This window comes from Barbus barbus (assembly GCF_936440315.1).
Source record: "Barbus barbus genome assembly, chromosome: 3".
Taxonomy (NCBI): domain Eukaryota; kingdom Metazoa; phylum Chordata; class Actinopteri; order Cypriniformes; family Cyprinidae; genus Barbus; species Barbus barbus.
Window position 1 is genome coordinate 40,313,899 of NC_136731.1, and position 24,048 is coordinate 40,337,946.

The 24,048-nt window shown below is 38.9% G+C and overlaps 2 protein-coding genes across 3 annotated transcripts; one reads left to right on the plus strand and one right to left on the minus strand.

Moving 5' to 3' along the window:
* On the plus strand, positions 1–10,874 carry LOC306851911 (chromobox protein homolog 1-like). 2 transcript variants are annotated; one of them, XM_079388415.1, is made up of 6 exons: positions 1–207; positions 3,305–3,416; positions 5,429–5,588; positions 5,828–5,996; positions 6,530–6,624; positions 9,013–10,874. In XM_079388415.1, exons 2-6 carry the CDS (start codon positions 3,365–3,367, stop codon positions 9,155–9,157), a joined length of 621 nt encoding a protein of 206 aa, XP_079244541.1. In that variant the 5' UTR covers positions 1–207; positions 3,305–3,364; the 3' UTR covers positions 9,158–10,874. The 2 variants fall into 2 exon arrangements, with proteins under 2 accessions (XP_079244541.1, XP_079244542.1); XM_079388416.1 differs by having other exon boundaries at positions 8–207; positions 8,683–10,860.
* Positions 10,699–24,048, minus strand: LOC306851903 (endoplasmic reticulum membrane sensor NFE2L1-like). Its single transcript, XM_079388403.1, has 6 exons — positions 23,934–24,048; positions 21,271–21,962; positions 15,384–15,569; positions 14,861–14,950; positions 14,599–14,742; positions 10,699–14,115 (listed from the first exon to the last, which is right to left on the minus strand). The coding sequence occupies exons 2-6, from the start codon at positions 21,790–21,792 to the stop codon at positions 12,874–12,876; spliced, it is 2,184 nt and encodes a 727-aa protein (XP_079244529.1). The 5' UTR covers positions 21,793–21,962; positions 23,934–24,048; the 3' UTR covers positions 10,699–12,873.

The window sequence follows — 24,048 nt, forward strand, 5'->3', positions numbered from 1 at the left end:
ACCGTCCACAGGGACGTTCGGTCGGAATTGGCGGGTTGCTGCTGGAGCGTTACCTTTTGTCTGACCATCTGAAGGACCTCGGTGAAACAATACCACACTCTTTCTCCAATCGACAGATTTCAACAGTTTGTCGACGCTTAAAGCCGGTCTACCTGCACTGAACCACCTAATTCGGTGATATTTCGCCTTTAATTCAGAAATTCACAGGTAAGTGGCGCTGCGTGCAGACTGTGAAAACAACTGTAGGCTTGACTGTGTATCAGGGAATGTGATTTCTCATTTATATGCATAAATATATACATACACTTAACAGGCGGATGTGTTGAGTGCTTTAAGCGACACCCTGCTCTTTAATAATATTCCGGTTATATTTGAGAAATTGTTGGTAACTTAGTTTTCTGATCGGATCCAGGTCAACATGGAGAGGTGGCGACCATGCTTCTGCAACATTAGGCAGCAGGCTAGTCGGTGTCTCGTATTTAACGGCCATTTTAGGTTTGTAAAGTTAAAACTAGCGTGCGTGGGAACGTTTTAGTGCGTGTATTGATCGGACAGCATAAATTTAGTTGATGTTTTGATACCTTATGGACCCACAATTGTGCGCGCAAAGGGTTAATCCAACCCACCATCTCCGCGCGAGGCAGAAACGCCTTTCTCGTGCACGCAAGGCGTCCAGTTTGGGCTCAGGAAAGCCATTTCACAGAAATTTGCACGGTGTTTACACTTGCATTGTCACCTTAAAATGTAAAACTTGGCCTCACTGGCTCGTGTTTAGCGCTGCAGCGTCGAATATTCTGGCAAAGCGTCTGCGCGTGCACGCCACCGGAAGAGGTTAAATCAAATACTTCAGTGCGCGCGAGACGTGATGGTCTAAACATACAGTTTATCAGTAAAAATAAAACAATCCAGTACATAATCTTCTTTCTTTAAGCATTGAAATTAGCTCAATTGTTAAGTATAATTATGTCAATAAGATTTAACTAATTAAGACTAAAATTATTCTTGGATTGGATCTTAATTTGTTAGGTTTGTTCTGGTTTTATGCCCTTTTTAGGTGACAGATCTCAGTACTCCAGCCTGCACTCTTAAAAATAAAGGTGCTTCACGATGCCATATAGAGGAACCTTTTTGTCTAAAAGGTTCCATAAAGAACCTTTCGCATCTGAAGAACTTTCTGTTTCACAAAAGGTTCTTTGTGGTGAAAGAAGGTTCTTCAGATTCTAAAAAGGTAAGGAAGAGATGGTTCTTTAAAGAACCTTTGACTGAATGGTTCCTCTATGGCATCGCTGTGAAGAACCTTTTGAAGCACCTTTATTTTTAAGAGTGTGGTGAGTGTTTGCTAATAGCCCTATAAGAGCGCAAAACGTGTGTGTTATTAAAGCATCTACTAAATAAAGCAAAAATTGAGGGAAAAACAATTTAATAACAATAAAACCTGTTGTTTTTTCTTACACAAGAAACTGGCCAAACTTAACATCCTACTGCCTACAATAAGGGAGAAGTCAATATTACTGGTTACTGCTTTTTTTATATTTAGTATAATTCTTAAAAATTAGATACTAGTAATACTTTGCTGCCGTGGATATTCCAAATAAACGAAAACGATCCCCGTTTGCATTGGCGTTTCTGCTGCGTTTTCCGTTTACACTACACACCTGAAAACGCATGTCATAGCGGACGCATCTGCATGCTTGGAGCGGTCGAATGCTACAATAATGAGCATGATGTTATTGTTTACACGGTCAAAAGTCTTCAGTTTTTTTTCCGTTTACACTGAAATGCAACCTCGGAGTTTTCGAACTAAAACGGGGTCTGCAGCGTTTTTAAAAGTCTCAGTTTTTCGACCTCGACAACACCGGAGTAGTGTAAACGATAGGCGTAAACGTAGCAAAAATTATGCGTTTTAAAAAGAAAACGCGCTAGTGTAAACGGGGCCTAAAGCGTCTTAGCTGGAAAAACGCTGTACCACCAAAGCGTTCTCAAGCGCCACCAGCTGGTCGTTTTAAGAGGAGCGCCTGACATTTTTTCAGCTGGCTAAAAACTTTTTGGTGGACACACGTTATTGAATATTTATTGTTATGCATATAGCCTATTAGTCTTTTTTGCATTTATGCAATATACTGGAGCCAAACCTGAGAAAGTAGACCAGAATATTCTACTGCGTTCCTGGACACGCAATTTGGGTAGCTATAATTATGGTAATTATGAATGAGCGTGCACGAGCGCCAGAATGATTGGAATTGTAATTCATTAACATACACATGCTTAACTATCAAATCGGACGTTTACGAAGCGTATGTGAATCTGGAGGAGAGTTTTTGGGAAGGTCTGTTTTACACGCAAATAGCTCAGAATTTACTCATATTTACGCAAGTTTCATGAATGAGGCCCATTGTCTCTCAATAGAAAGAGTCGACTCTGAATTATTGAAATGAGTCATTTTTAAAACAAATCCCAAGCTGTTTCATGCTGACGTCAACATGAGACATTAGCATATTGCCCGCCCACTTTTTGGTTTTACAGGCATGATGAAATGAAAATGAGACCAATTAGACCAATCACTGCAGATTAGTGTCACGCAAAGGAGGGGTTTGGAAAACTGAATCTTTAAACGAATTGTTTGGGAGTCGTTGAGCAAATAAGGTAAAAATAAATGCATACTATACGGCAATGAAAGTTTTTTGGCCTTGCATGCATGTTAGCCTGTTGTTGGGGACTCCCAAAACCAAAATATGAACCTTTCATTACCCATAATAGGGGCACTTTAATAAAATAATTTGATGGTATCAGTAACCATTGAGGATAATATAAATGACAAAAAATGTATATAAATATTTATTAGAATCAGTGGGAATTGTTTAAATATTCACGAAATTCATCTCAATGCACAAAAAAAAACCTTGTCTGAAAAATAGTTTACACTAGGACTGTGCAATTAATCTTATTCAATTATCATGCGCATCTCGTCATTAAAGCCGGTTTCTTGATTAGTAGTAAATCGCCGTCACCTGCTTTCATATATATGTATGTGTATAGATCACTGACAAGCTACGCAATTGCACAGCCCTAGTTTAGGCAGCATATTTTTAGTGTGACCTGGACGTGTTTTCGTGAGATTCACAATGTCGTTAATCTTTTTTTGCACTGTATAGCAATTGAAAGGGAGTCATGAAATGCCGTATTAGTTAGAGCCACCGAACTGTTATGCACAGTGCTGTGTAATTGTTTTTCCTGCCTTGTGTTGTTCTTTCCCTGATATCACCTGATCCCAATCCCCTCTAATCCACACTTTCGCTCTGTTCAGCACGGTTGACGTTGACAAGGAACCGGAAGGTTCCGCAGAGTCTCCGGCCCTTCGACGAGCATGAGCGAACCAACAGACACAGCTGCCAGTGATGCTCCCAGCGTCACCGCAGGTGTCTCAACTTTCTCCTTCACTGCTGTTTTCCTTGCAGATATGTGTGGGGGGGGGTTCTTTCTAGATGTTCAGATCACCTCAACGTTTCTGTCTGATAAACAAGCCTTGAAATCACTTCTGTTAAATCACGGGATGTTGTCTGTTTTCATGACCGCTGTTTCATCTGCCATGTGATCCATTATCTGCCTGTGACTAATAGAGGTGATTTGTAAGGTCAAAGGTTTGGTTCTGGTCTGGTGCACAGAAAGGACCGAATGAGTGTTTCAAAGTGATGAAATCTGGGCAACAGGTCTCATTTGTTTGTAACATTTTAAAAATCAGGAGATAGTTACCAGTTGCATTCTAAGTGGAAAGTTGTGTTTTTTAACATTAGTTAATGCACTGTGAACTAACTAACTGAACTAACATTAAAAAAGGTCAATAAATGCAGTGAAAATAGGCCTGTTGCTGTTTGTCAGTTCATAGTTAATGCATTAACCAACGAGACATAATCGTATTTTATTCCTGAACTGATGTGTAGCCTATATTACCCTCTTTTGTGGTCGATTAGTAATTAAGCATTTGTTCTCCCTGCTAGCTGTGGTATTTTCAATCATGAAACGGATGTTAATATTTAGGGAGTTGAATTGCCACGTACCACTATAATGCCAAAAGTAGTGCTGAAATCATTTAATTATCACAGATGAGATTTGCAAAAAAATTACTGAACTTTTTTCACACAGCATACACTACCATTCAAGTATGGGGTTTGAAGAAATTCATATTTTTATTTAGAAAGGATGCATTAAATTGATCGGACGTGACAGTAAAGACTTGTATTGTTGAAGATTTCGGTTTCAACTTGTTTTTTTTAAACTTTCAACAACAAAAATCCTGAAAAGAAAGCATCACGGTAGTTTCCACAGCAATATGAAGCAGCAGACCTGTTTCTAACTTTAATAATAAGAAATTATTCTTGAGCATCAAATCAGCATATTAGAGTGATTTCTGAAGGATCATGTGACACTGAAGACTGGAGTAATGTGCTGACAATTCAGCTTTGCTTCACAGGAATAAATTAGGCCTACATTTTAAAATATATTTTTTAAAAACCCAGAAAACCCTGTTTTAAATTACTGTATTTTGATCAAATAAATGTAGCCCTGGTGAGAATAAGAGACTTGTTTTGGTAGTGTATACTTGATTGACAAGCCTGTCTGAGCAGATTAATCAATATTGATTGGTTGATGCTAGTATCTCCTGATTGATTGGTCTGTTGAGAAGTTGTATATTAAGCGTCAAGAGGTTATGGGTCTTGTTCAGACTGGTATTTGATCTGCTTGGAATATGATACTAACATTGGGATCTTGCTGATTCTTAAGAAGCGATTGTTTGAACAGCTTAAGGTATGTCTGTTACATGGACATGGTTATGTAATTTGGATGCTTGCACTTGTAGAGTGGTTGATAGTTCACCCAAAAATAAAATTTCTACTTCACTGGCCTTCATGTCATTTCATTCCAGTGTGACTTGTTGCTTCTGTGGAGCACAAAGGAAGAACATTCTTCAATGTATGTTTAACTTTTGCGAGGAAAGGAAGTCATGCAAGTTTTTAATTTTGGGGTGAACTATCCCTTTAAAGACAGTGAAACTGAAACCCTTTTTTTGATGTCTATTCTGAATTTGTAGTTTTCTGACCTTGTCCCCAAAAGCAAAAATTCCTCACAAAGCGCTGTGGGTTTTTCACAGCAGTCAAAATTACTCCGATTTTGACTCACTGCTCTATACAGCAAAAAGATGTGTGAGGATTTGACCATGGCATACCTTTTGTTGTTTTTCAAAATAAACTCTGAATAATCACTCTTCCTCTTCCACACGACCCCCTGCTAGTGAAGTGTCACTGTTTGTGTTTGTTCTGCTCAGCCCCATAATGTTCGCTTCATTTGTTGTAACTGTTTGAATACTGAAAGATGTGATTTTTCCATTGAAAAGACTAACCCTTTTCCTCTTTACTGCCCTCTTTCTCCACAGACAGCAAGCTGGCGGCCACAGTTGGGAAGAAGCAGACCAAGAAGAAGGTGGAGGAGGTGGTAGAAGAGGAAGAGGAAGAATATGTGGTGGAGAAGGTTCTGGACAGACGGGTAGTGAAGGGCAGAGTGGAGTTCCTTCTCAAGTGGAAGGGCTTCTCAGAGTAAGAAACTAATATCTGCAAGATTGAAATGCATTGAAATGAAATGCATTCGTGTAAGGCAAGGAGCTTGATTCCTAAAAAAAAAAAAAAGCTTTGTTATATAATGATCTCTGGGAGAATAAATGATTTTCTAATAAATATATAGCCTTTGGTTTTGGTTGGTGGTCCAGCCCTTCTCCAGTGAAAAAGATGGTATTTAAATCTGTCAGATGATTGAGAATATATTCCCTTTTCCTTAGTGAAGACAACACATGGGAGCCAGAGGACAACCTGGACTGTCCTGATCTCATTGCAGAGTACATGCAAAAACACAAACCAAATGACAAGAAAGAGTCTAGTGGAAAGAGGAAAGGAGAATCTGATACAGATGGTGGGGAAGACAGCCGGCCCAAAAAGAGGAAAGATGAGGTTAGAGGAGTACGATTTTGTAGACTTTCGGTATAAAAATTGGCATGTGCACAAGTTTTATATTTTATAAAACATTACATGTGTTGTTGTTTTTTTCTTTTTCAACATTTCCTTTCTTTCTTTCTTTACATAAGACTGTGTACATACTTATACTATATTTAAGCATTTGCCAGGCACTTTTAGGTGTTTTTATTCAATTTTGTGCGTTTTGAAATCCCAGGTTTTGCGTTTTATAAAAACTGCCAGACCAACAAACTTTTAAATGTATTTTTTTATTATTTTGCTTTGATGCATGAAGGAAAAAAAGACGAATACAGGGGTTCTGTGCCATAAAATGATCTTAAAAATCTTAATTTTCCCTTAAAGTTCTTAAGTTCAAAAAGTCATCTCATTAAATATTGGTTGCATTTCAAAAAATGGATATCTTCCTTATTTTTGTTTTCCAATACAAATGTTTATGCTTTCTCAGACTCAGAAGAAACCTTTACTGCATGTGAATAACAAAATACTGACATAGTTTCTTTGTTTTGCAGCAAGACAAGCCGAGGGGCTTTGCACGGGGGTTAGAACCAGAACGTATCATTGGAGCCACAGATTCCAGTGGCGAGCTCATGTTTCTAATGAAATGGTATGTAAAGATTATGATTTAAGTAAAATGTGATTTCTGCATTAGCATCATAAAATAGAATTGAGATAATTGACACTCCCCACCTTTGGTCAAACAAACACATCAGATCCCGAACTCCAGATATCAGTGTTGCTGTTTCAGACTAGGCTGGATGTTCACACAATAAAAGCAGGGTTTTGTTGGCATTTTTAATTAACATACGATTATGAACTGAGACAAGGTTTTTTTTAAGCTCTTACTGTAGCACGCTTCACCTTTAAAACATTGTTGTATTTGAGTTCTTGTGCACATTCATACTCACGACTCCCTCATATCTGGCAACCAGGGGTACGTTTCCCAAAAGCAACTATGGTTGCAAGTTCCGTCGTTGCCAATGGAGTTCAATAGAACTTACCATCATAGTTGGCTAACGATTCTTTTAGGAAAGCACCCCAGTTTAGGTTTTTTTCCCCTTCAATCCAGAATATGAAACTTGCAGACTGTTTCTATTTGGCATGTTGAGCCAGCGGCCAGATGCCTCTGTTTTAACCCCATTCTGTATATTGGGCTAAATTGCATAATTTTGAAGTGCTTGGAATAGTTTAAAGGAATAGATCACTCAAAATGAAATTTGCTGAAAGTTTACTTGCACTCAGGCCATCCAAGCTGTAGAAAATGAGGTTTTTCATTGGAACGGATTTGGGGAAATTTACCATTACAGTGAGGGGAAAAAATTATTTGATCCCCTGCTGATTTTTGCCCACTGACAAAGAAATTATCAGTCTATAATTTTAATGGTAGGTTTATTTGAACAGTGAGAGACAGAATAACAACAAAAAAATCCAGAATAACGCATTTCAAAAAAGTTATAAACTGATTTGCATTTTAATGAGTGAAATAAGTATTTGATCCCCTATCAATCAGCAAGATTTCTGGCTCCCAGGTGTCTTTTATACAGGTAAGGAGCTGAGATTAGGAGCACTCTCTTAAAGGGAGGGCTCCTAATCTCATTTTGTTACCTGTATAAAAAACATCTGTCCACAGAAGCAATCAATCAGATTCCAAGCTCCACCATGGCCAAGACCAAAGAGCTGACCAAGGATGTCAGGGACAAGATTGTAGACCTACACAAGGCTGAAATGAGCTACAAGACCATCACCTTCACCATCACGCTTGGTGAGAAGGTGAGAACAGTTGGTGCAACTCAACTCTCCGTGTTTGGAGGAGGAGGAATGCTGCCTATGACCGCAAGAACACCATCCCCACCGTCAAACATGGGGGTGTTTTTCTGCTAAGGGGACAGGGCAACTGCATCGCATCAAAGGGACGATGGACAGGGTCATGTACCATCAGGGCCGGGGCATTAAAGCCAACCAGGGCATTGAAAATGGGTCGTGGATGGGTATTCCAGCATGACAATTACCCAAAACACACAGCCAAGGCAACAAAGGAGTTGCTCAAGAAGAAGCACATTAAGGTCCTGGAGTGGCCTAGCCAGGCTCCAGACCTTAATCCCATAGAAAATCTGCGGAGGGAGCTGAAGATTCGTGTTGTCAAACGTCAACCTCGAAACCTTAATGACTTGGAGAGGATCTACAAAGAGGAGTGGGACAAAATCACTCCTGAGATGTGTGCAAACCTGGTGGCCAACTACAAGAAACGTCTGAACTCTGTGATTACCAACAAGGGTTTCGCCACCAAGTACTAAGTCATGTTTTGCGAAGGGGTCAAATACTTATTTGACTCATTAAAATGCAAATCAATTTATAACTTTTTTGAAATGCGTTTTTCTGGATTTTTTGTTGTTATTCTATCTCTCACTCTTCAAATAAACCTACCATTAAAATTATAGGCTAATAATTTCTTTGTCAGTGGCCAAACGTACAAAATCAGCAGGGGATCAAATAATTTTTTCCTCACTGTACATTACCTGCTCACCACTGGAATGGTGCAGTGAATGGGTGCCGTCAGAATGATAGCCTGATAAACAGCCAATAAAACATCCCAATTAACATCTTGTGAGGCAAGAATCCATTATCCATTTTCATAAATGCATTTTTTTAAATTCACTTTCTCCAGTGGAAAAAGTCATCTTGTCTGAATCAGCATCAAGCACTGTTTACAAGCAAAAACAGTTCTAAACAAATGTGTCAGTGGATTTTAATCTCTGAGGACAACATTGGATATGGACTTCTTCACTGAAGGAAACATTATTACGGATTTTGGACTGCATAATAATGTAGTTTCAAGCCAGCATTTTACCCAGAAGCATGGATGGATTTGTTTCTTACAAACGCAAGCTTTTCACTTCACAAGACATTAATTGATAAGCTGGAGACTGTTTTGTTTTTCAATGAATTTTAATTTTTGGGTTCCTTTAATCATCCTCCCCTTGCTGCTTCTCTACAGGAAAAACTCTGACGAGGCAGATCTCGTTCCGGCGAAAGAGGCCAATGTGAAGTGCCCACAGGTGGTCATCTCATTCTATGAAGAGCGACTAACATGGCACTCCTACCCTTCTGAGGAAGAAGAGAAGAAGGATGACAAGAACTAGGCCTGTGAGGGAGAACGAGAGAGGTGGCAGGTCGGGGCCGTGTTAGACTAGTTTGGGTGGGGTGGGGGGTATTCTGGATATGGGCCGTTCAAAGATGGGAAACCAGACACCCAAAAGCTCTTTTACTCTCAATGCCATAAAACTTGGACTCAAGATATATTCAGAGCAAGATATGCAGACGTGGAGTCATCTTTAGGGGGCAGAAGTGAATGTTAGTCAGAATACTGACCACCGTAAGAAACACAGGATTGCTGTATTTCCTCTGTGCTTCTCTCTCTGTTGGATTATGGGAAATGGGGTGTATATGCTGCAGTAGTTGCTCGGTAGTTATTCCCGGCTGATTAAAAAAGTGGTTAATGTCTGGTGAGGTATGATCCTATGTGCACATCCTCATACCTTCTATATTTTTCTGGTAAGAGATTTGAAGAACATTTTAGTCTAAATCCGAACATTTCGCTGTAATTCACCACCCTAAATTAAAACACAGTAAATACCCAACAATTAAAACTGAGTAGAAAAACAAACAAATTCACAGTGCATTGATTAATCTGATATGTGTGCACTTTTCTTTCAATCTGAGCAGTTTGTTCAAAACTCTGTTTTGTGTGTGTTTTGTCTTTATAAGGCGGAATGGCCTAATTCCATAAGCCTTTTTCTTTTCCTCATTTGTTTAGACATGTCTTCAAATCATGTTTTGTGTAAATACATTTGTCAAAACTGTCGTCACCTTTATTAGTGAGCAAATTGCGGTGTATTTGCAGTCTTGCTGTTTTAGCAGTATTTCTCAATTTGTATTCACCATGTATACAGTATTGCCATCTTTTTTGTTCACCATTTGAAGATATGGTGTGAATGGATATATATATATAATCACAAGGTTTTTTTTGATAACTATTTCTAGTCAGTTTAGTAAACTGCATTTCCCATAATCTCATATAAACTTTTTATTTTTAACTATTAGATGTCAGTGTGTTTAATCAGTTGCATTACTGTGTGAAGCGGAAATGTGCTCTTTAGATTCCAGCTTTTCAGACTGATCTTTCAAGTTTTATAGGCTGATCAAGGTATGCCAGACCTGGCTCGTAAACACTTTAGAACAAAATCGATAAAGTCTGACACTTTGCTGTTTTACCCTCTTTTTCTGCGGTGCTCAAGGAGTAGAATGTACTATACAGCTTCAAGGCATCTTTTTATCATAGACGTATGCAAATGTGTAGTGAAGGTGAAAAAACTTGCTAACATTTTCATGCTACAGATCAGGTCTTTTAGTATCACCTTTGCACCAGCATAAACATGTTAGTATTGACAATATGCTAGAGTTTTAAAATGTTATCAGTATCTTCAAAAAGTTTAGTGCTTGGATCACTGGAAACTGTTTTGCTGAATATGGTATTGATAGTGGCACACACTTCTGTGTACAGGAGGAGCCTGAAGTACTTTTTAGTTGTACACAATCAGTAATGTGACTGCGTTATATTCCTTTCTGATTGTCTTTGTTTTCTCTTTTTAAGTGTACTGTTAAAAGCATGTTACTTTTTTTACATTTTCAAGGGGAAATGTTTATTTGTTCATTAAAATAAACCTTTTTTTATTAATTCTGTTTTATGATTAAGGTTATTTTATTAAAAATTGAGCTTTTCATGTTACAGTAAGCCCGTTTTACAAAAAAATGAAAATTACATACAATAAATATATTTTAATTGAAACAAGAACAATCCCAGCTTGTCACCCAGAACATGAATTCACTGCAAAATGTTTAACACAAGGTACATAAACGGTTGAATATAAAAAGGTTTAGATTATTTACAAGGCTTTTTAAAACATGACATTAACATAAATTCTAATAAAACCACACGTACTCAAAGACAGAACTCCTGTTCACTCAAAACATTGTGGGTCAAAAATACTTTACAGTCTTGTTAAGTGAATGTTAGTCCAAAATTAAGCTCACGTGGCATGAAGGTGCTCCCTACAATGAGATGGCAAACCAATACTTATACCAGTAAAGCTCAAAGTATACTTTGAGCTTAATTTGTAGCTCTCTTATAACACTCTCACTTAAGCGCTTGTCAATTGTTGCAGTCTCCGTTATTTTGTTGTTGTTCCATCTCTTCAGTTTCATCTTCTGCTGTGAAACAACGGCCCAGGCCAGTGCTGCCACCTTGTGGAACAACTGATTAGTGCAAAACCAAGTCAATGCACATGTTCGACCTGCATGCACAGTACGCGCATTATAGTGACGAAACTTTGTGTCTAGGGGGTGGTGATGGCGCAGTGGATAAGACACATGCCTTTGGTGTGAGAGACCCGGGTTCGAATCCACTGTGAGACACCAATGTGTCCCTGAGCAAGACACTTAACCCCCTAGTTGCTCCAAAGGCGTGCGACCTCTGACATATATAGCAATTGTAAGTCGCTTTGGATAAAAGCGTCAGCTAAATGAATAAATGTAAATGTCTCGCACACTAGCTATGTTTCCATCCAAAGATTTGAATTCAACTTGTGCACAAAACTGGATTATCACATAAAACATTTGCGAATAAAGCATCATTTCCATCCAACGAGTCAAAGGAAACAAAATCGTCACTTCCTGATAAACTGGCGCTAAGTAGCCTATAGGCCAAGCCACTAAATATAGTAATTTTCATATGATAAATTACTTGCGCCTCAGAGCGAGCAGATGAAACAAATGCAGTCATTGCTTTCGGAGGCGGATGCTGCTGTTTGGGAACGGAGTCGTGTAAGACAATTAAACAGAAATACTGACAGATTTGCATATCAGGACAACCAAAACAACATTTCAAATACTGTGCAACGAGATCAGTCCACTGGTTAGTCAAGTTATCCCGTCCCATCGTGCAAAGTCACATGACTTTTTTGACGCGCATGGTGGAATTTATTTGATATATGTGTTTCCATCGTAGTTTATGCACATTTATTTCTTATCAGATAAAAAGTTTATCCTACTCAGTTGTGCGCATACGTTTTTTATGCTCATTTTTTTAATTTATGCGCATCTTGGCATTTCCATCCAGTGTTTTTTCTTTTTAATGCGATATTCCAAAATGCTCATACAAATAAGTGGATGAAAGCATAGCTACTGTAAGCGGTATACTTTGGCCTTTAGCAGTAGTTAAAATGCATTCAAACTTTGTCTCAGTGCTTGGATTCCAAGCATAATTTCCCATTTTCTGCTCTAACATGGGATTATTTTGGTTTTCTGACTTTGGGAACGATTTCAGAAACTCCTTATGTTCTTGTAGCTGGACATGAAACAAGTTGTAATCAACTATTCTTTCCTATTGTGACGTACAGTATATCTGAGTGAACCGGCTCCTTGAACGAGAATTTTTCACCTTCTCTGACATAAACGGTCGGTTACTTGCTGGTGTGCCTCGTTTGCATGTGAAATTGACAACAGCATTGAGCGTTGTTTTGAACACAAACTGTGGTTTTGCTATCCATTACAATAGGTTTTTAGAGTACGTAAAGGCCTTTAGCATAAAAGATCAAGAAAACTCCTGATGTGGCCCTTTAACATCCAAGCTTTGTGTTACTATGTGCCTATACATAGTACAATACATTATCAAGGATGATCATTTGGGTAATAATACCCTACTTGGTGCAAATTCCCATTGAACTGTGGAAAACCAGCAGGTGGACTTCACAGCAGAGAGCATTTTTCCTGAGCCTAGTCATAGCATGAATCCTCCATCTCACTTCTTGCGTTTTTGTCTCTTGCTAAGTTTGCGTCTGGAGTGTGAATCTGATCTGCGCTGTGATGCTACAGGGCTGGTGCTGTCTTGCTGCAAAGTAAAGTTGTTGTCAGAGTACAGCAGTCCCTGTTCCTCTCTTAGTCTCTCGTAAACCTCTTGATACAAGCTATTAAGATGCTGCTTCATCTCCCTGATGGAGCGCAAGATCTCAGACTTTTCTCTGAGCAGTTTGGCCCGGAGGCGTCGCAGGCTATCAACACTGCACTCCAATCCCAGCAGGACATCTAGCTTCCTCCGACGACAGGTCTGAGCAGCCAATTTGTTTTTACCCCTGCGGCGAATGTCTCTGATAAGCGTAAGCTGAGCCTCATTGAGATGATATTTGGCTAGCAAACGACTGAACTCATCGACGGGTAAGTTTACTATGTTTTCGTTGGAGAACGGGATATTCATCAAACGTGCACGTTTCACGTCCCGGCTGGAAAGATGATCCAGCACTTTGTTTTCTGGCGACTCGTTGGAAGGATCTTTTGGAGGTTTCCTTTGGCTTTGAGGTTGGTTGTAGGTATGATCGTGTCCGATGTGCTCGAGCCAAGGAAGGCGATGGAACTGTCTGGCTTCCAAAAAGCTTGATTGACACATTTTGGTTTGTTCTGGCATGTACCCGCCCACAGCTTCATCCTCTTCCTTGATATGGGTGTAACCCACAGCGCCTTCTTCGTTCATCAAACTAGGGGTTGGGCTGGATGGTGACGAAGAGCATGAAGAAGATGAGGAGGAACTAGAAGATTCAGATCCACTAGGAGAGACAGGGCTTTGACTGTAGTGCAGGGATAAACCAGAGTCAGAATCTGCTGGGGTTTGCTCTTCAGACTGTACCTGGCTAAGTTCTTCCAGAGCCAAATCTATTAGTTCAATCTCATCAAGCATGGCTTCCTCAAGCAGAGGATCTATAGGGCTTGGCAGGCTAGTCCCAGTAGTCAGAAGGAGGTCTATAATATCAGAGTCTTCAAAAGCTTCTGCATTAGAAGAAGTGTCCAAATTAATGTTTGGCATGGAGTTGTTGTTAATGCAACAGGTTTCTTCCATGGTGACGCTGTTTTGTGCTTCAGCGGATCTTGGCAGAGTGGCTTGGTGAAGGCTAACATCCTGATGAATAACGTTTTCCATTGATCCAGCATTTCTGTCTGAATCACTGATACTGAGAGGAGAATCGCCTATTGTTTCAGCCGTATCCATGTCCTGTAAAGATAAGAGAAGTCAAATAAAGTTTTCTGACTACCTGGCCAATAAAACACGTCACCCGCTTCAAAAATATTTGACCTAGAAACTTATTTTGAGTAGTCAATAAAAAATCCTATATCTTTAATGATTTATTATGTTTTACTCCACACCATTGTGAAGAATAATCATTTAAATCGTGGCCGGCTAATTTATTCATATATTGCATAAATGACTTTCTCTTCTCTAAAGTTATTTTTGCTAGCCAACTAATGAGCTGTGAACACCTGACGACTTTTCTGAGGTAAATATAATGTCACTTAAGTGGCTACAGCATTCACGTCACATTAAACGGCGCTGAAGCGGCATTTAATTCTTGAATTCTTATTGTGTTTCTCCACAAACGACTACTACTCAAATTGACATGCGTCACATATGTTCATTAATTTTTCAAAGCACTGATTAACTTGGGGACCTGACGGGAAGATGTTAGTCATTTCATACCTGTGATTCCATGATGGCCAGAACATCTTGCCATTGTTGCTCTAAAGTTGTTGATTCCTGTTCAGGCAACAAGGGTGACACGAGTGGCCTCTGAATCTCTGGAAGTGCACGTTCTCCTACATTCTGTACATCAGGACCTGTCAACTGAGAAAATTAAGATTTTTAAGTAGTTTGGAAAGCCTACATTTTCTTTTTTGTTTTTCTCCTGCTGCACAAAATGTTGTAACAAGATGAAATGTTGCATTCTAGATCAAGTGTTTACCTCTGGATCCCCTTCTGAGGGAAAGTTGGCATCGATGAGATGTAAGCACTCTTCAATGGAAAGAGAAGCGTTGTCCCTTACACCTGACAACTGAAAATGGAGCAAGTGAGCATGAGGAAATTGTTTAATAAAACTCATCACTCTGTAATCTGTCGAGGCCAAACTATGACGGCAATGGTGCACTGCTTTGGAATGCGGAACGTCTTCATAAAGGTCAACAGTAACAAGGTCAATAAACTCACTGCCAAAATCTGCTTTTTACACTATATGTTCACTCAGTTTTGAGTGTATTTTGTGTCCTATTCACAGGGTTTCAGTACTTTAGCTCAATGTACTTCTCGGCAAGTTAAAAAGAATCTGATGGACACATACTAAAATAAATGTAAACAAAAAAAGTCCTGTTTTATAGAATATCATGTAAAACTATTTAAGAAATAGAAATGTGGATATTGCGGCTAATTGTATAAATACATATAAATATACAATATTTAGTGCCTTATTGTGAACATGTTCATTGTCATACCTGTAGATCCTCTCCAAACATTTGGTTGTGAAATGGATTTGAATTTCTCCAACTATCCACCAGAAACTCCTCTTCCTCTTCCTCATTAAACAAGCTGAGAGGTTGGGTTCTTGCATTTTCCAGCTGCTCCTGGTGGACATTTTGCTGAGGTTCCTGCTCCCAGAAGAAAGACATACCGTCTCCCTCCTGCAAATGCAAAAGTAAGCATCATGTCTAGTATCTCAGAAAGTATGTTCTCTAATGGATAGGAAGTGGCGGTCTCGGGTATGTCAGGATGGTCTATTGCTGCCTTCATGTGATTTTGGAAACATCCCACTTGAAGTTGTAATTACGAGTTTGTTGCATTCAAGTGCTTTGTTGTCAGAAAGAACAGGAATCCTGGTGGAAGGCCTGTGTCTTGGCCTGTTAAAAATCTTATTAAAGCCAAAAGGTATAGAAAATATGAAGTCAATATCCAACAGGTTTTGAATAAAATGCAGCGTCCCATTCATTAGTAACCATTAAATCATCGACTGCACAAGATATTCAGCTGGCTGACGATTCTTAAGGCCTGTCCAACTTGGAAGCTCATGTATCCAAATTATCTCAGAGTTCCTCGGTTGTAAATATGACCATGTCTTATTTTGACTAGGGAATTCATATTTACAATAATTCAGATACCACATGAAGGCAGCACGACTTCCTGGGGATTATTTTATTTTATATATATATTTATTTTTTTGCCAATTATTTATAATAATAACCCGCACTACTTACAGTAGTAACATCAAGATAGGTGATGAACAGCTTTTATATATGGAATCCATACATTTACAGACAACAGACAGTCCCTGGCTATAAATAGAGCTAACCTTTCCCTGTTCTGGAGGGGGATTAATGAAAGCGATTGGTCTCCTGGGTGTATGTGCTGTTGTTACTGGAAGTCCCCTTAGCCTTCAGAGACCCCTATGGTTCTTGTGACAGGCATGGCAGTTGACTAATATGTTTTTTTGGTATTAGGGGAATAACAAACCCAATCCCCCTGCCTTATAGTTAAGGTTAGGGTGTCACTTAATCATGTAACCTATTCAGTACACATCAACATCCACACCTACATAGGCTCAGTCCTAGACAGGTTTTGACAGGGTCACTGTGCCTGTTTACGTTTAAGCTTAAGGTATGTGGAGCAGTGGAAGATGTTCATGTACTGTCCATTGAGTTGGTTTTGAGGGGATGGGCCCAGACACTTGATCAGTAGCCGGTAAACAGGCATTGCGAAAGCAAATGTGGCTGTCTTCTCGGATTACAAAACAAGCCAGGCTGGTGCTGGACGCCAAGCCAGCAGATGCTCAGGCATATCTAACAGCAGTCAAACTTCAAACTGGGGTCACAACAAGCCTGTCCGGTCAAGTACAGACGCATTCATTCGAACTACAGTGATTCAGACGGGGATTTTCAAAAATGAAAGTTTTTGACCTTCTCATTGATTTTCCTTGTGTTCCTCTGTATAACGTTAGATCATTATACAGAGGATATTAGAGATGTTTCAGATATATCAGTATGAGTGATTAGAGTTTTTCACTTATCAGATTGGTTAATATAGGATTAATTTGCCTTATTTTTACATTTCGATGACTGATACTGGCAGAACGGCTTGATTCTGTATAAATGAGAATAATTTTGTGCTTAAGAAAAATTAGAAATTGCAATTCTGAAGAAAAGAGTTTACACCACTAAACAACATTACAGCACTAAATAAGTACATAACGTTATTTACTTGAGGTTCTGACAAAATGTTCATGTAAGTAAAAAAAAAATGAATTAACTAAAAGTTTCGACCTTGTACACTTTTAAGGGAGTATGCCGAAATATATTACTGATGTGTATTTTTTGAAAGGTTTTTGTATTTTTGAAAGCAAATACAAATATGTATTAATTTGAATGAGGAAGTTGAATGATACAATAACTCCATTCCTAAATGAATCAATGTGTTTGAACAAATCGGTTGAATGAATGATTCAGTGACTCGCTCTATATGGCTTTCAGTTGTTTTGTTCCTGAATGAATCAAAGTGTTAGATCGAATTGACATGATTTAAATTGTTCAATGACTGACTCAAGAAAGTCACTTTACATCATAACGATGTTGAAAAGACCAAATATACACAGTACAAAAATTTGATTTATCCATCAGTTTGTTCGTATGTGTCATAGAGACATAAATAGACACTGCTGAATCGTAATTTTACAATTAGTAGTAGTGATGATTAAAGAGAGTCGTTCGCTATGTCGCTCTAATTTGCCGTCATCTCTCAACCATTTAAATTAATGTTTTAAAACATGTATCGTTTAAAAACACTGTTATGTAATCTTTAGAAAATCCTAAAATTAATATCTATTTTTCATCAATGAAATGATCATAATCCCACAACAGAATCATATCACAAAATGCTATGTTCCAACCCTCAGCTAAATTGAATTTTACTTATGTTAACTAATCATTTAGCTCTGAACTGAACAGATGAGATGTTCAAGGATCCCTTTTCTCCGAACTGCATTGTGACGAGTCGGCTGCCTCCCCCCTTTCTATCATCACCACCCCGTCCCGTATTCGCCGCCCTTCACCAGGCTCCCGACGGGAGTGGGTGTGTGAGAGAGGAGGGGCGCTGAACACCTAGGGCTGGCGGCGTGTGATGAGGCGCACCTGATGTGAATAGAGCCTCATCACCGCCGCTGTTTAAACACCGAGCGCGCCTCTCCTCGGGAGACCGGTCTCTTCCCCGTGCATGCACGCTGGTGTCCTCGTGGGTCCAGGAAGGGTGCGTCGAGAAGGACTGCCGCACCCGTTAGGCGGATGCCGGGCCGTCGAGTCCCCCAGAAGCACCGGGAACCCAGGAGATGGACGAAGCCGCGCAAGAGACGCCGCCGCCACTCGCTCCCGGGCCCGAGAGGGGAGCGCGTGCGGCCACCGGACTCCGCCCCTTCCCTGACGAACACTACCCTCCTTCACTAGCCCCGTGGCACAGCGAGGACACCAGGTTCCCCATTCCTTTGGACACTTTATTTTTCCCCTTTATTTGTTTAATAAAAAACCTCTCCGAGGCTTGACGCCACACCCACTGTGTCTGTCGTTTGCTCCTCCCGCCACAGCATATTTCTAATAATCCCTAGAGAAAAAAATAGTCAACAGTCTGATGGTCAAATGTGCCATAGGGCCAAATTTGCAGCCTTTTCTACATACCACACTAACAAATAGACTGGCTCTTGGTTCAGAAATAGCCCTGTGGATCATGTGCATGGAAACCTGTCAAATCTGATCTGGTCTGCACATGTGAGGGCTTGACAAATGCATGGCAACTGTTTCTAAGTACAGGGTCCTTACTCAAGGGAAATTCAGGCTCACTAACTGCTATACTATGTACAGAGCCTCTTATTCTGTTACAAAGCCCACTGGAGGAACAGAAAGTAAAACGCATCCAGTTGAAATTTCCCTAGCTGTCCCACTGAGCTGATGTGTGTGCACAGAAAGCAAAAGAAAGCGGCTTGATGCTTCTCACAAATTGTCAATAATGTGGGAGAACAGCCAGACAGACGCTCACAGACACACTAAATAATCTGATGGACAGTATGTGCACATACTGGCAGTCTGCTGCGGGTCATGTGACAAACCAGTTTAATGCTACAAAGGAATAGTTTACCCTAAAAATTATTTTGCTCACCCACAAGCTATCCAAGGTGTAGATGAGTTTGTCTCCTCATCAGATTTGGAGAAATGTAGCATTAAATCACTTGCTCACCAACTCTGCAGTGAATGGGTGCCGTCAGAATGCGAGTTGAAACAGCTGATAAAAAGATCACAATAATCCACAAGTATCTAGTCCATCAAATAATGTCTTGTGAAGTGAAAATATGGTCAAAAAAGGCTAAAATTGCAGTCCATAATATTACTTTACTCAAGTCATCTCGTCTGAAACAGGAGAGAAATATGCACAAATCTAGTACCATTTACAAACAAGTCCAAAACAATTCTAAACAAATATGTCAGTTGAGAGGACAACAGAGGATGTACTTTTTCCACTGGAGGAAACATTATTGTGGATTATGGACTGGTATTTTAGCTGGAAGCAATGGTTTAAAGTTAAAACGCCTAATTTGTCTCTTAGAAACACAGCATTTCACTTCACATGCTGTTAATGGACTGGAGTGCTTTGGATTATTGTGATGTTTTTATCAGCTTCTTTGGACTCTCATTCTGACGGCACCCATTCACTGCAGAGCATCCATTGTTGAGCAATGCTCAATTTCCCCAATTCAGTTCTGATGGAGAAACAAACTCATCCTCATCTTGAACGGCCTTTCAGCAAATTCTCAATTCTGGGTGAACTATTCACTTTGTCACTCAAGTGTTTTATATGCTCTTACAGGTTTTCACAAAATCATAGTTTAACAAACTTTTCCCTTCATCTAAGAGCTATAATATATTTGATTTTTATTTTGAAGTGTTTCTACTTATTCTTGAGTCCGAAAATCATTAGTTTCCAGTTGTGTTTACAATATAGAAACTTATATCACATGTTAGTATACAGGCCAGCAATCATGTGTTACCCCCATTACCCATAATACTCTGGGTCTCATAAACCTCTCACAGTCAGTAGAACAGAAAACAACATGCGACACTTAAGTAACGCATGGAGAGGAACCCCAGCCAAGCTGAAGTATCAGATGCGTGAAGTTGCTTAACACTCAGCTGTGCCTCAGGGCAAAGACAGGGACACATGTGTTTGTCCAACAAAATATAGCATTTGCATATTCGGACCAGACTTGTCTGGTATACAGCCAGTTCTGTCTGCGACTGCCTGTGTCTAATTACAATTAGTGAAATGAGTTTGTTTGATGTGGTTAAGCTACTTATGTATTAACAATATCTGAATGAATGCATATCATGATTATAGTGTATATAAGTATGTATGTATATATATATATGTGTGTGTGTGTGTGTGTGTGTGTGTGTGTGTGTGTGTGTGTGCAGTATAGTCTTTTTTAAGTAATTTTGTACGTGCATTAACTTATTTCTAGGTAATTTTGCAACTCACTGATGAGTATGTTGTATAATAATAAGATTCATAGGTGAAAACACTTCCTTATTTTGTAGGGTACAAGTTAACTAGACATTATGTGCCAAAGGGAAATATAACCATAGTTGAAAGATCAATAAAGTCAGATGTAGCAATTGTTTTTCTTCTTGTTATTCTTGTTCAAGCGCATTTCTGGAAAACTAAAACATTGCATCGCTAATTAGGGTTAAGAATTGTGGTGCACAAATAAATGTACACATATTTTTACACTACCATTCAAATATACTATAAAATAGTAATTGTGAAATATTCATATTAATATTTTTTTACAAAAAAAAGTTTTCTATTTTAATATATTCCCAAAGATAATTCATTCCTGTGATGGCAAAGCTGAATTAGTCATGATACATATTTTTCAAGATTTTTTGATGAATAGAAAGGTCAAAAGAACAGCATTTATTTGAAAATAAATGTACTTTACTGTCACTTTTGATCATTTTAATGTGCCTTGCTCAATAAAAGTATTAATTTCTTTAAAATGAGTCTTACTGATCCCAAACATTGGAAAGGCAGTTTATATGAATATGTATTCTCCAAACTATTTTATTTTATTTTATTCTTAGTAGTGTATATGAACCAAATAATTGTATTTTATTTTATTCTTGTTAAATAAAATATTCAATGGGATTCAAATTTTCTTGCATGGAGGTTGTTGCTAGCACCAACTTCCCTTCCTCAAATATTTACTTGAACTATTATGTAACGAACTACAAAACAGGTCATTGACAGAAATAGGCAAAGCTTTTTGAAGTTTTCAATGTCTTCACCACTTACCTCTTTAATGGGTTCATCATCGTCTGGATGGTCAAGGCTTCTTGGCATGTGCCCCAAAGCTCCAAGGGTTTGATCCTCAGCTATGTCATAACCCAGTTCTCCTCCACTTCCCAACCTCATGCTTAGCTCTGAGGGTTCCTCCACATCTTCGAGTCCTCCACCTTCCTCCAGGAGACCCACTTGAGCTGGAATGGAGACTTCATTATCAGGATCCCTGTGGACCAACCAGGCTTCCAACTCCGCTGCTGGCACCTGCAGGCGGTCTAAGGAGCGAACCCAGTTCAGAAGCCTGCGAGCTGTGAAGAACCCATCCAGATCTGCACTTTTTGGGTGCAGGTTATATCCATCCAGGATGTTTCTAAGATTGTGGAACTGAGTCTGAGTTAGAGCTGAATTTGGGCCCAGAATAATTTCGCTAAAAGGGGGCAGGTAGGGATCCACATCCACACGCATCCCAGCCAGACTGAGAAGAATAGCTACTTGGATGAGGCCCTCTGTGAGGTACTTCTTCAGGTCCGGCATGGCTCAAACCAGTGCCAAGAGCAAAGAATGAGCTAAGTCAGTCTCAAATTGAATATGAGCGTGTTTGTGTGTGTGTATCCAGCTTCAGAATTTCAAAACTTTCTCCATGAAGAAAACTTCAGTTTTTTTTTAGTTTATAGAAAAAACAGAGAAAAAGTTTGCTCAAAATCCTGAAACAGAAGAGAAGAATGATATAAGAATGTAAGTTTCACACATTCTCCAATTCACCCTTTTCTTGCCGTAGAAATGGGCCATTTGTAATTTCTATGGGTCTAGCTTCCGGTCTCATCCGTGTCCAGCTATTTTTAGCTGTACAAAACAGTTTGTGTTAGACAATTTGTGTGTCTTACTATATTATTTTAATGTATTATCTTAATTATGAACATGGTTTGTAGTGCAAATAGTTTTACAATTTACTGCACGTTGTTATTCTTCTCGTAATTTCGATAACGGCTAATGAACCCGGAAGTCTCCCCATAGGCTTGCTTCCACGTTGAAGAAAATTAAATAAATAAGAGATGTAAAATACTGAGCATGGTTTATTGTAAATGGAAATCATATTTTTACTAATTTGTTTTCGAAGTAAATAAAACAAATTACTGGATTTTGTTTTACAGGAAAATAATGATTGTCTACTTCAAAATTGCATGTTTAATTCAGTGATACTTGCTGCTTTTTGTAATTAATAGTAAAGTTTACTAGCAATTTTCTAAATGAAATTTCTTTCTACACCAGGTTTCTTCAGTGTAAAAGCGCAAAACTTCATTAATTTGTATAATAATTACACTTTTGTTGTGTGTGAGCTTTTGCGGACATTGTGAAGCACTTTGGTCAATGGTTGTTTTTTTTTAAATGTGCGATCTAAATCAAATTGAACTGAACTATTGTTAAGAACCTGGCTTCTGATTGGTCAATACAGAGTTCCAGCTGTTTACTTTGAAATAGCACACAGAGCTGCATAGCATTAACACAGTCTCATCCCAACACGCTTGGTTTTTGCGTCGCTTTTTGACGCTCAAGGTACCCCTTTAGCGTCTCTTTTCGACGTGAAGGGAAGGTAATTTTTTTAAATAGGAAACACTTAGCGTATATTAATCATTTTTAAATAAATTATGCCAGTACTTGCATCTGCCTCCTATATCTTGCGTTTTCTTCACAGATGGTAGGTTTAGGGGCAGGGGTTGGGTAAGTCACTATTTTGACTGTTTACATTCAAAAATCACACCCCTACATATATGCAATAATGGCAACCTTATTATGACGATAAAATTCACAATAGCGCGTTAGCATATCGACGCCGAAAAGTTACGCTTCCCTTCACGTCGAAAAGTGACGCTAAAGGGGTACCTTGAACGTCAAAAAGCGACGCAAAAACCAAGCGTCAATGGTTGATAGCATAAGGCTTTGTTATGTCACATGCTATATTATCTAATTAATTTACAGAATAAAATGTTAATTTAAAAATGTTTTAAAATACAATCACAGTTTGTGGAAAAAAAACAATGGAAGGCTGTGCTGTGAATGCAGTTTCTTTCTCTCTTTTTTTTTAGTTCAAACATAGGCAGCTGTTAAAATTATAAACATAAATGAACTGTACGGTGGACACTGCGAGAATATTCTGTTATCTTGAGCACAACACTCAAGATCATAAACAGCAATCATCAACGCTTGACACTCCCGTTGACCCACTTATTTATTTCCTCATAACCGGGCAACAGGCGACTGAGTCACCCCATGATGTAACCAAAACCTTTCTCATGAAATAAACACTAGTGTTTCAGGGCGACTAGAGTTGGGGTTTCTTCAGAAAGAAAAAAAAAACACATTTTAAGTAATAAAATATTGCAAAACATGTTTTGTTTTTCCTTTCATAACTCATATGCAACACACATTTCCAGTAAACAGCACAAACATTAGCTTGAAACTACAACTTAGGTTGCCCTGAACATTTTTACGTCATTATTAATCATTATCAATTAAACAGTAGGCTATAGCTATAACTTAGGTTGCCCTGAACATTTTTAAGTGATTAATCATTATCAAATGAACAGTAGAGCTATTAGATTCATAACAGCTCGCATATCTGTGTTCACAATATCTGATGTTTCTATTTATAAATGCTATGTATAATGAAACATTACCTTGTTTGCGGACGAGAGGTCTCTTTGTCACTAGACAGACGTGAGAGTGGGATATTCCTCTTGGATGATATGAATCACACTACATCACATGCTCTATAAACAGCGCGCGAGTGTA

Excerpts from the sequence above, each read along its gene's own strand:
- LOC306851911 (XM_079388415.1), top strand. The coding sequence starts at position 3,365 with ATGAGCGAACCAACAGACACAGCTGCCAGTGATGCTCCCAGCGTCACC. Across the intron at positions 3,417-5,428 it reads TGCTCCCAGCGTCACCGCAG|ACAGCAAGCTGGCGGCCACA; the intron begins GTGTCTCAACTT and ends CTTTCTCCACAG. Across the intron at positions 5,997-6,529 it reads CCAAAAAGAGGAAAGATGAG|CAAGACAAGCCGAGGGGCTT; the intron begins GTTAGAGGAGTA and ends TTTGTTTTGCAG.
- LOC306851903 (XM_079388403.1), bottom strand. The coding sequence starts at position 21,792 with ATGCCGGACCTGAAGAAGTACCTCACAGAGGGCCTCATCCAAGTAGCT. Across the intron at positions 14,743-14,860 it reads CCTCAGAAGGGGATCCAGAG|TTGACAGGTCCTGATGTACA; the intron begins GTAAACACTTGA and ends TAATTTTCTCAG. Across the intron at positions 14,116-14,598 it reads TGGCCATCATGGAATCACAG|GACATGGATACGGCTGAAAC; the intron begins GTATGAAATGAC and ends TTATCTTTACAG.